Consider the following 12,725-nt stretch of genomic DNA (forward strand, 5'->3'; position numbering starts at 1 on the left):
AAAATAAATAAATAAAAATTAATATTAAGCTAAATATAATAATAATAAAAATATATAACAAAGTGAAACAAACCGAATATAAAACAGCAAAACTGACTAAAACGAAAATAAAACAAACAAATTTATTAAATGGAAACTCAAACTCTTTAATTTCAATTTAATTAGCATAAATCATTATATAAATTTTAGGCTGTGATGTCTTTATTTGCATCAATTTATGGCTCAGAGCGATGCAATGAACAGCTAATAAAGACTTTATCCCAAACATAGGCTGATGCTGGAGAGAGAGAGAGAGAGAGAGCTGCCGCTTTATTTCAATCTAAATGTCTGTGATTATAAGCTTAAATACTCTAGCTTAAAGTTCTATGAACATGGCTAAAATAAAAACAAAAAGATTTGCTTTTTAGCTAAAAGTACAACAACAAGCATAAAATTTTGTTTAACAATTTCGATTTAATTGCTAACTGTTGCCATTGAGAGAGTATTTCAGCTTCAGTACAACCGGCGTTCATTTGCAGTTATAATTCTGCCACACTTTTGGGTTTTTGCAATTTTAATGGCTGCTTTTTATGGTCGGACTCGCAGCGGTTCGTACTCAGCATGCAGCGGTTATTAAATAAAATTTTATGCGCCCAATAAAATGCTGTCAGGCTGTATTTGCTCACATGCGTTCCAGCTCAGCGTTCAGCTGAAGCTTGGAGTGATTTTTCGGTGGGGGTGGAGCTCTCTTTCTCTCTCTCTTTCGGATAGTTTAAAAGCTCAACAGCGCGCTATTTCAAGGCTGTTGCGCGTTGGGGCACTAAAATTATTATTGAGCTGCTTGCTGAGCACACAGCCTTGCTCGCGGCTCAGCAACAACAAGGGCAACGAAAACAACAGTGGCATGAAAATGCATTTGCATATATTAACTATCAAGCTGCACACACCACGCCCACACCACACAGCACCACACTACACCACACGTCCTTTGCTCTGGGCAAAAACTATTCCAATTAACTTGCCAACAAATAAAACAAAATAAAAATAAAAAATATGCAATACAACAGCATACAAAAAAAGCCCGCTGGCCAACAGCAGCATCAACTGTTGGTGTTGTTGTTGTTGTTTTCGTTGTTGTTGTTGTTGTTGTTGTTATTGCTCTGGCCGTTGCCTGATGTCTTTGCCACCCCGTTGCACGTTATCCGCTTGCTTGTTTGAGTTGTTGTTGTTGCTGTTACTATTGCTGTTGCTGTTGCTGTTGCATGCAACGCGACTAAAGAGACGACAAACATTTTGTTGTAACATTGTGTTTTTTGCTTCTTGTTGTTGTTGTTTCTCTTTTTTTTTGACAAACTTTGGCTTTTACCAAAGCAAAAGTTTTATGCGCAAATTTCATTATTTAAATTGTGTAACAGTGTGTGTGTTTGTGTGTGTTAGTCTGTGTATGTGTGTGGTTCACACGCACGTAGAACGCTCCTTGCAGGCATAATTAATTTAAAATTAAACACACTTGAAAAATGTTAAACCATTCTCGTACGCACTGGCAACAACTTTCAAGTTGTTTTTGCTATTTTTAATGCTGCTGTTGCCTCTCAGCAACATCATTAAATTATATGTACATTTATTTGGTTTTCTCTCTTATTTTATAGTCATTAATTAGCTTGATTACTTCTGCTTTAAAAACATAAAAATAATTGCAATTTAAAGCAGAAGAACAGCTGGACTAACCAATACCCTTGGATTATCACCAATATATTTTAATTTTACTGTTTTGTGTGCTCGCATCAAATCAAAATACAACTGAATATTTAATGTAGCAGAAATGCTTTTATTTAAATTGTAGAAAAAACGCGTGGCCAGTACAAAAAGATTTATATATTTATTTTTAATATTTTAATAGCTAAAACCTACGCTTACTTGCAAGTGCTTTAAATTTACAGCTTTGTAACAGGTGCATTATTTTTCTCACCGCTCGCATTTGGCTATGATGAAAAATAAATTCCATTTGTACGATACACAGCTAAAACTAATTAAGTTAAATGCTTGCATAGCTCAACTTGGTTTACTCCCCCACCCCACCTGGCGTAACTGTTAGTAATTAGTAAATATATCGCACATTAAATCTATGAAATTAGCACTGGCAACTACGACTAATAAGCACAAGACCCACCCACACACAATGCTCAGTCCCCAAGTACGAATGCAAACCCCTAAGAGTTCAACCCTCCGTCCTCTTCCATTCGCATCCCCTACACACTCCGCTGCGGTTCTGCAGCATATAAGTTTTTAATGTGCGCTTTTTATAGCAAACTAAATGCGAAAAATGTGTTTGGCCAAGGCGTTAGTTACATACATAAGGGTGTAACGCTGGTTTGTCAAATGGGGTGGGGGTGGGGGTGGGGGAGGTGTCGCTGGGTGACACTTGCTGCCTGTTTGTATGCTAAATGTTTTATTGTTGCAAATTTTACAAATTACTTTTTATGCAGCAGAATATTGTCATTGGCTATGTAAACGAGAGCCCATAAAAAGTTGATGACAGGTGTAACAAATTATGATTATTATATTAAATAGCAACAGCTAGTAGCTCAACAATTAAATGACCACATTTGGCTTTAAATATTTTGCTTTGAGTGCTCCAAATGCTGCACAATATTTGTCATATACGCTTCGTCTCATCCAATTTACAGTTACATGCGTTCAATTTACTTTCTCAGACTCATTAAACCTTTCCGCAACCATTCATTTACCTGGCTTTTCCATATAGACTTTGGCTAGCCACTTTTTTGCTGTTTTGACTTTCAGTCTCATAAAAGTCAAAAGTTATTGCACACAGCAGAACAACAAGTGTAACAACAGTCATGTGCTAACATGACGTATGCGTAATTTATGTTATAGGAGTTTCTGTATGTGTGTGTGTGGTGTGAAATATATATGCGTTGGCAGCAGGTGTATGGGTCACATAAGCGGTTTAATATTTCTAAACTCTTGCGCAAATTTGATATATGTACATTGGTTTTTATGAGTTGCATGAATCATGTGTGAAAATTTTATGAAAGTTAAGAGATTGATGCTGTGCTGCAACCGCACGCATACGACAACTTCATATATTGTATATCCTTTTTATAATCAATAGAAAGAAAGTAAATTTTACTTAAAAGTTTGTACAGCATTTGTCATCAGAATGTAGGTAATCCATTTGACTCTGATTTGAAAATTGCCGCACTCTTGCTTCAGTGTTACCTTACCTGCAAATTTAAAAGACAGCTGATTTATACTTGGATTTAGTGGCAACTCCTAAAACTTTCAAAATGTAAGCTTTCCACCTTCGGACTTTTACAATAATGTAAGGACATTGTTGTTTAAAAAAAGGACAAACCACATAGCCAGCAATTCAAACTATTTATTAGTCAAATAAAATATATGTTATGCCCTGTTGTTGGTGAAATATCAATATAACGCCTTGCTAAATTGAGTAGACGTATTCTTCAATTAAGCTCATTTACATTGAACTTATGCATCTACCAAAGTTGAACAACAAATTGTTGTTTATATTCAACAAAAGCTTCCAGTTAAAATCATATCAATATGTTCGCCGAATAACAACATAATCAAGCAGGTTGGTAGCTCTACATTTCGATAACAAATGATTATGTCGGAAAAAAAGCTCATAGCAGTGGCACAAAATCTCACGAAACTCGAGTAAAATCTGGAATCGAACACGGACCTTGCGCTCTAACAGAGTTCGAACATCGCCTCTATTCACTCGCACCTCGTAATAATACATGTGAGGCGAACTCGAACTCGAATCTCTCGCTCTAACACTGTTCGAACTTCTCCTCGCACACTGGCCAGTAAATCTGTATTATTTTTGTTTTTTATCTTTTATTTTTATTTTTTATTGTAAAATTTGTTGTCGAAGCGTGCGGACGTGCATTTTCTTGTCGAGTAGTCAAAGTGGAAAGACGTTCGAGCTGTGAAACAAGAACATGCGTGCGTGTGCTTGTGTGGGAGTGGAGTTGGCGTTAGCAACAATTTAATTTTTCGTGTTGGCCAAGTTGCTTGAGCAATTATTTAATAGCTGGCAGGCGTATTGGCAACAAAAGCCAGCGTGAATAAATGACAATAATAAAGAGAGAAGAAGAGAAAAACAAGTGAAAAATGTAACACGCTTTTGGTTCATGTGTAATTTGCGGTTGTGTATGTGTGAATGTGAATGGGCAAAAACAGCCGACTTGTAAATTTAAATACAGTGGGTAATTTCAGAATATTGAATAAATAAATAGTTTTAATAATAACAAGAAAAACGAATTGAGGCAGAGAAAAAATATTAAATGCGCGTGTGAGAGAGCAAGAGAGCGTGCCAACGACAAGCGCACAAATATACACGCACATACATACACATACACTCATATTAACGTAACTCACATACACGTGCCGTCGTCGCGCCGTCTGTATATGATGATGTGCATAGTCGTTGTATGTGTGTGAATTGTAGGTGGGGCGGGGGAGCAAACAGCAGCGGCGCTGCTCAGCAATCAAACGATCAACATTTAATTTTAAAACAAATTGCATACATTGCCAAGTGAAATGTTTGTCTCATTTCGGGAGTATTTTATTTAGCCGCTGCTGAGTTGGCAACGCTGTTTTGAGACCGCCACACCAACACACACACACACACAATCAGAAACATATACATAGTCACATGGAGTCGTAGCCGTCGCAGTCGTTGTCGCTCGCTTGCTCGTCGTTCGTTCGAATTTTCCTCAATGAATGAAAATTTTCACGGTAAAGTGGTCGCTGCGCCAGTCGCAACCGTGTTGTTTTCCCGTTTACGCGAGCAGCAATAGCACGCAGCGCATTCAGAGACAAGTCAAGAAAATTTCATGGAAATAAAAAAAACTCACGAGCCTGCTGATTTTAAATTACTAAAATGTGTGTACAAACATCACTAATACAACCGAGTCTATTTTATTTATCACATGTTTTGTATGCAGTCTCTGGTGTGTTTAGAGTAGAATAATTTATAACAAATTTTGTACTGCGTGTGTACAAAAACATACATATATATATAATTCTATGCCATTTTGCATAACAAAAATCAAAACGCAAACAGCCCCTGGGCAAAAATAATAACACAAGTGACAAAAAAAAAATAAAATAAAAGAAACAACAACAAAAAATTCTACACACACAAATACGGGACGCCTACGTCAATAAGCAAAACGGTAAGCAGTGCAAATTCTCATTTACATTTTATTCTCTTTTGTATGTTGCGCTCTCTTTTACTCTCGCTGATGGTTCTGTTGCTGCTGCTGCTGTGTCCTGTTCTTGTTGTATGCTTGCCAATTGGAAATTTTCTTGCGCTTTGTTTTTCAAAAAGCAAAAATTCTTACTCACCAACACACAGAGACCGCACTTACTCACACACTCACTCACACTCTCTCACATACTTGTATTCTAACTTCCACTTGCTCTTACGGCAAGAGCCCGCTTCATTCATCTCTATAACGCGACATACTCATGTATCTATGTGTATGTGTGGTGTGCTGGCTGTGCATGTGTGCAAAGCGATGTGCTCTCTTTTGCTCTCAGGCTAAATTAGAGTGACCATATCACCAGCTACTTTGTGTTGTTGCTGCTGGTCAGGCCACTAGAAAGAGCGAGAGAGAGAGAGAGAGAGACACCGCTTGAACTCGACTGTTCTAGCCTTTATTTATTTTTTTTTGCTCAATGGTATTGTTATTGTTGCTGTTGTGAAGACCACTACAGTATTAACACACAAATTATACCGACAATACTAATTTTTGCCTCTTTTGTTACTGCAAACTATAGTATAGAATTTTCACAACATATTGTGCACAAGACAAAAGCCACAGCGGCTTGACTACTTTGCCGTGACAATAAAAAAATAATAAAACCGCATACCACGTATTTGCTGAATTGCAAATGAGGCTTAGGAGCAGCGCCAGCAGCTACCGAAATACTAACTATTAAATTAATATGACAAGTTATTGTTAAAATTATTGAATATGTAATATGTGTTGATCATATCAGCAGTTTCCAGCTACTTTAGGAGTGTCATTTTAAACTTTCAGTAGTTTTCATTGATAAATTATAATAAATATCAAATTAATTAGCTTAACAAAGCCATCAACAAAAACAATAGACAAAATGTAAAAAAAAAATTATCAGAAAATGCATTTCCTGTCACAGTGTGCGATTATCATTGAAACGCACACCCACGCATCACTGTGCGACACGCTCGTTCTATTCTTTATGTGTGTGTGTGTGTGTGTGTGACTGCTTGTGTAATTAGCACGCTCTTACTGCGCTGCAACTGCAGCTCAGCGCAACTTCAGCTTACGTTCGCTCTCTCGCTCTTGCTCTCTTTCACTGGCCTCACAGTTGCCCCTCAGCTAGGCAAAAGCTGCCTAATTTACATTTAAGGGTATGTATGTGTGAGTGATAATTACCAGCAAATTACTAAACGCACTTTACAGACTCGTCACACAGACACATATACACACACAATACTTATGCAAAAACAGCCATAAAATAAAGCGTGCTCAATTGACATTTATTATTTAAGTTTATTTTTGTCTCGTTTACTCGTTTTATATTAATTATGTTGATTGAGTCTCTTGTGTGGCTGTCTATATATGTATGTGTGTGTGTAGGCGTTATTGTTTGACAAACAATAAAGCTTGTCTATGAATTGATCAACTAAAAGTTGCGCTCTCGCTCTCTCTGTAGCCTCAAATGTATGGCTATGAATTTAATTTTTGCCATTGGATTTTTTTATTTTCCATTCTGACTGCATTTGTAATTTTATTGTAATTGGAGAACGTTCAACAATGGTTGAGTTTCTCGGAATTTTTAATGAAGCTCGTCGTCAAACAAAATCTGAACTGTTTGTTTCACATAAACACAATTGGCGCACATGCACTGAAAGATTATACATGGACATACATACATAAGAATATATATGTATGTACATCTATAACATTGCTAGACACGATAGCGACATTCGGCGCAATCGCCGATGTCGTTGGCTGCCTATATAAAACAACAACTAATTGAGATTAAAAATAACAACAATTTGAAAATGAAATTTAATAAATACATTCATAATATTTATTAACAAAAAGTACTGTATGTACATATAGCGTATATAGTTTTCATTAACTTGATGATTATACGAGGCACGTTTCTCTAGCATTTTTTGTAGCTTGTGTAGTAAGCTGAGCCTTTTATGGTAGGACAAGTGCGTTTAGTTTTGGCTTGGTGTAAGTTTCTCAATTGCAAGCACTGTAAGAAAACAAAAATTATAGAAAACAATGTGTGCTTAAAGCTGATTTTAAATACTTGTCTTTACATAAGCATAGCCACATTGTTTATAAGCGGCTAACACATAAACATATGGCTGTATATATGTACATATATATGTTTGTATATGCAGACACACACAACTTCAATAGCAATCCATCAAAAACAAAAACGAAAAAAAAACTTGAAATTGCCTAAATCCGCAGCAAACCAAGATCATGTGGAGCATGCCAGACAGACAGCGTTGCCAAGATCGAAATATAAACACAAAATGAAAAGAAAAGCATTTGTAATGGTCTTAGTTACAAACACAAACACACATATAGATATATACATGTGTCTGTGTTTTGTATAGCAGGAAAAAATAAAAACTTCAATGCGCTTGTTGTCCAAATGCCCAACGGGGCATCATATGGCCAACAGCAGCGAAGATCACTGCAAAGCGTAGACAAGAGACAAGAGCAACAGACGGCAACGCGACAGACAGTAAATCAACTAAATGATGCATTCTTAAAGAATCAGTGAGCTAACTAAATGGGGTACACTTAATATTGAAAGCAATTTGAGCTACAGCCAAGGCCCAAATGAAGCAGTGTTGACGCATAGCTTAAAAAATTTGCAAATAGCTTTCAACTTTAAATCTAGCATATAAATAAAGCTTATTCTAATATATAAAACTATTTGCAATTTTAATAAAATATTTTATAAGCACAAGCATATAAAAGTTTTGTTTTATTTCGATTTCGAACTTTTTTCGTATAAAGTAACGTATAACGTGAAATCAAATAAAACTGCAGTTTCAAAAATATATCAAATATTACATACAATTTAGTATGCTTTCATATGCTTGGCTCTTAATAAAAATTAATTGTTAGCTCTTTATAAATAAACAAAATTCATACGCTTGGGCTAGCAAGTTGCAAGCTGAAGTAGCAGCTAACTTAATTTAGCTTTTTTGCTTATTTGATGGCTCAACACTACAGCACAGCTTTAAAGCCATAAGCTGCATAAAGTGTATCTGATAAGTCGTCACATGTTTGTATGTCTGGCTCTCTTGCCTGTTGTATATCATTGGCAATTTCTTTAGCAAAACGAGCGCTCCAGCTCTTGGGGTGGGGACTCAAGTGCAGCAGCAGCAGCGTAGCTTTGGATCTCTCATCAAATAATCAACACAGGATGGCAAGACTCTGTTATTGAGCATTAGCTGCAGCAGCAGCAGCAGCAATAACAACAACAACAAAAAACTCAACTCGATAAGCAGCAGCGTCGCGTATACGCAGCATTGTATATATACTTGCATGTGTGTGTGTGTTACTACACAGACTATAGTATGTACTACGTTTAACACCAGTAGCTGTCTGACAGCTTGGCTGCCGACAATGTCTCGCCGCTTATACATACATATATACATATTGTTTTTTATTATTTTATGTTGGTTTTTTGTTCAATTTCTTATTTTTGAAGTTCAAGAATATGAACAACAAAAAAAAAGAGGTAGCGCGATTAAATACTATATGTATGTATATATACATATATGCATGTTGCTAAGGTATGCTGGCGCATGTGTGTGTGTGTGACGCTGGCAGCGATTATTTTGTTGTTGTTGTTGTTGCTAGCGGGGGCTGTAGGCTTTTCTTCTACGTTTCGTCTGCCTGTTGTGTTGCCTTTTGGTCATTTTGTTTGTATTTATTTTTGTGCTGCACACATACAAACATACAATACGTACATACACATGCATGTACATTTATTTACACATGCTAGGTTTTAACCGGTTCCACACACATACATAAATACATATAAACGTTGCGTTAGTTGCTGCTGTTGTTCTTATTTTTAAATTGTTGTTGTTGTTGTTGTTGTTGCTGTTGTTGGAGTCCATGTAACTTGCTGCTGTAGACTTGCCACAGCCACAGCATTCTACAAATAACTACAGCCAACGAGTTGTAGTACAACTTCTTATGCGCGCTCTCGCTCACACAAACTGCTGCGCTCTCTTTCGCTCGCTTATGCTCATTCAGTTTGCAAAGTCTGCGGAGTTTGTTTGTTCGCTTTTTACACTGCAACTTAACTAAATTTAAAGCTTTTTTTTTTAAATAACATTGTTATTTATTATTTAATAAATTTAAGCTGTATTTAATTTGAATTTATGTGTAAAAGTGAAACTTAGCCAAGTTATAAACCTTTTTTTTTTTATTGATGAGCAACAATTTTTTAATCTTATGCATTTCGATCAACAATAGTTGCGTCTATTTTGTGTTTCCTTTCGTTTTTAAGCTTATAATTTGTGACTGCTTATACACGCATCTTTCAGTTCCCTACGCTTCATGTTAAGTTGACCCTAATCCCCACCACCACCACCTGTAAAGCATTTAGTATGCCAAGCAAACTTTTAACTTCAGATACATGCGAAGCTCTTGGCTGGCTGCTCTGTCAGCCTTTTTTTGGGATCATTAATTACCACCGTCTGTGCTTGGAGATCTCGCTCTTGCTCTTGCTCTTGCGCTCTCACTTCATCCATAAGGCGGCCAGAACCGGAATATTCAAGAAGGAAACAAAAAGTTGCTACAAACCACAGAGTGTGTCTCTCTCTTTCGCTCTTTGGCTGTCTGTCTGCCTCTAATGCGATCGCCTCATGTTTTGTGTTTGCACAAAGGCTGTTCTTTGTCTAAATAAAAAAAAAAAAGCGACTTCAACTCTCTAACACTTTGAGGCGGCACTGGTCAACATATTTTCAGTATCAGCTCAGCTGTGGCTTTTCGTTTTTGTTTTATCTGCCATCTTTTTCTAGCGTGTACATACATAAATAACGTCGCGCCTATTTTTAATCGCCTTTCCTTATGCCTGCCCCCAACCCTCATAATGATGACTAAGCGCCCTCATTAGCATTTGCTGCATTACATTTGCTCTCCACTCAACTTTCTCTCTCAGCGACTTGAAATCTCAGCTGCATTTGCAATTTTTAGCTAATTTTAAATAAGCTACATATGTGTCTATAAAAAATAAAAACGTGTTTGAAACGCCGGCTCACACGCCAAAAAAAAAATCATTGAATGTTTGTTCAGCAAAATCATAAATTATGAAATTTGGTGTGTTTCCTAGAACTGGTTTGCAACTATAAAATGCTGTAATCACAAAATAAAAAACCGGAAATCTATGAGAATATTAAGTTTTGATAACAAAAGCTGTACTTAAGCTTAAACAGATACAGAGACAAAAATGTTGAACAGTTGGTGCAAATTTACATACATATAAACTAGAACTACAGATGAATGTGTAATATAGCAAAGAACATAAACCATATTTACAAGTTATCTAATTACGAAATACTTGTCCTTGTGACTTAAAACTCAACATTTTAAGCTTATTAAAATAAAAATCAGAATTTGCCTTAAAGCGTATATGTGGCAAGAATTGAGGTAAGACGCTTGTATCAATAGCGACGCCTTCGATATAATATTGTATATGCTGAAAATATATAATATATATAAAGTTATCAATATTAGCTAATGTAATCTTACCTCCTTGATGGGACATTCCCAAGGAATATTTGACTTTCGTCGTATTTGCATGAATACCATTTGTAATATATACTGATCCTGAATGCCATTTAAAGCTTCACACACATCGATGGTCTTTGAGGCATAATTTTGCCATATTCTGTTTTCAAATGTTATATTTACATTTATAGTAAGCTGTAGATTGGTAATGCGCTGCTTAAACATAAAGTCCGTATAGATGCCATTTTCAGCATTTGCTGTGCGATTTATGTGACAAGTGATGTCCACCAAGTCAGGATAGTAGCTAGGACACTCGACACTTTCAAAGAATGCTCGCAGTTTGGGCTATAAGCATGAAAACTATTATAAGTAGCATATTTAAATGTTAGCAGCACTTACTTTTTTAGGCAGCGCGCTTAGTCTGTAAGCAGACAATAATATTATTAAAATAAAAGCGGTTAAGTTCATTTTTTGGTAACGTTTGCTGCGCGGGCTTAAAAATCTTACTGACCTTTTAATGCAATGACAATTATTATAATAGGCAGCTTTAACTAAGAGAAATGCTTAAAGAGTGCAACGAGGCTGAACAAATCACAAATCAAATTTTAATATATTTAATTATATTTTTAGCAACAGTTATAACTGTCATCAGCTAACCAACAATGCTTTTAATGTATTTTAAAATGCTGACATTTGTTAAAAGGGAGTGAAGGGAAGCAATAGATATGCAAAAACAATAAATGACATTACTAGCAGTTTATATTACAAAGTCAATGTAATTTATTATGCAATAATAATGCATTAGACAAATGTTATAGATTAGCAGATTTTTAGTTGGATTAGCAAACATATATACATATATAAGCAAAGTTGTTGTATATATTGATAGTTTTCTTTTTAGCAGACAGGCAATAGTTGAAAAGTAAATGAAGAGGTGAAGCAAAAAAATAAATAAAAGCAACAATCAAACGAAGAACATGAAGAGCAAAACACGCTGATAAGTTCATATGTATGTATGTAATTTAAATTTGTATTTAATATTGATAAGCTACACACACACACACACGCACAGGCATGCAAAGGTGTCTATAGGTAGACATACACACACATACATATATGCATGTGTATGTGACGCGTGTTGTGCTTAATACACAAAAAAAAAAAGCAGAAAAAACGAATTTTATTGATTCGTTTGCTCGTTAGGCATATACAACTGAAAATTCAAGTTAATGCTGTCACATTGTCAGTTAGTCAGTCAGTCAGTCAGTCAGTCATTCCAAACAGTTGAGTTGCGCTATCAGTTTGTTAGTCTTTTAATACTTTTATATTGATGTGCTTGCTGGCTTTGTATTTGTTGCTGCTTTTTTTTTATTTTGTCAAGCTGTGTATTGGCTTGATTTGTTTGTAGGGCTTTTAAGCTGTTGCTGTAGCAGCAGATAGACAACAGATATAGTTGGCCGATAGACAGGCAATAGCGACAAGCTGACAGCTAAAGATATCAACAACAAAAGCAACATTTTCAAGCAATTTTCAATATTATTATATATGATTATTTCAATGCTTATGCGTTATTATAATCGAAACTATTTGCAGCTTTTATTGTTTATTTATTTACTTTTTTATAGCTATACTGACACTAAATGTTTGTGCTATCTGTATATAAACTTATATCTAGGCGCTATATATGTGCGATAAATAGAATGCATATGGCCTGACACACACACACACACATGTGCATGCGCATGTATGTGTGTCAACAAGTGCAAATAAACACACACACAAACAAATTGTACGTTAAATTCATTCTTAATGGAAAGCACAACATTTAGTCACACACACACATACACATACACATACACATACATATGCATTTATTTATATTTGTTACAAAGCTTTATCTGCTTTGTAGCCCGAATGAATGAA

At 35.7% G+C, this 12,725-nt stretch overlaps 2 protein-coding genes across 7 annotated transcripts in view; one reads left to right on the top strand and one right to left on the bottom strand.

Annotated features, from left to right (window-relative positions):
- Positions 1–5,107: 5,107 nt before the first annotated feature.
- Positions 5,108–12,725, top strand: part of LOC108603188 (putative transcription factor capicua) — a 36,735-nt gene continuing 29,117 nt past the window's right edge. For all 6 annotated transcript variants that reach the window (XM_033294144.1, XM_033294146.1, XM_017991754.2 and 3 more), the window contains exon 1: positions 5,108–5,204. The gene's annotated coding sequence lies outside the window, so the exon portion shown is untranslated. The remainder of the gene's footprint in view (positions 5,205–12,725) is intronic.
- Positions 10,618–11,216, bottom strand: LOC108601474. Its single transcript, XM_017989373.1, has 3 exons — positions 11,202–11,216; positions 10,824–11,147; positions 10,618–10,770 (listed from the first exon to the last, which is right to left on the bottom strand). Exons 2-3 carry the CDS (start codon positions 11,025–11,027, stop codon positions 10,618–10,620), a joined length of 357 nt encoding a protein of 118 aa, XP_017844862.1. The 5' UTR covers positions 11,028–11,147; positions 11,202–11,216.

This window comes from Drosophila busckii, chromosome 3R (genome assembly GCF_011750605.1).
Source record: "Drosophila busckii strain San Diego stock center, stock number 13000-0081.31 chromosome 3R, ASM1175060v1, whole genome shotgun sequence".
Taxonomy (NCBI): domain Eukaryota; kingdom Metazoa; phylum Arthropoda; class Insecta; order Diptera; family Drosophilidae; genus Drosophila; species Drosophila busckii.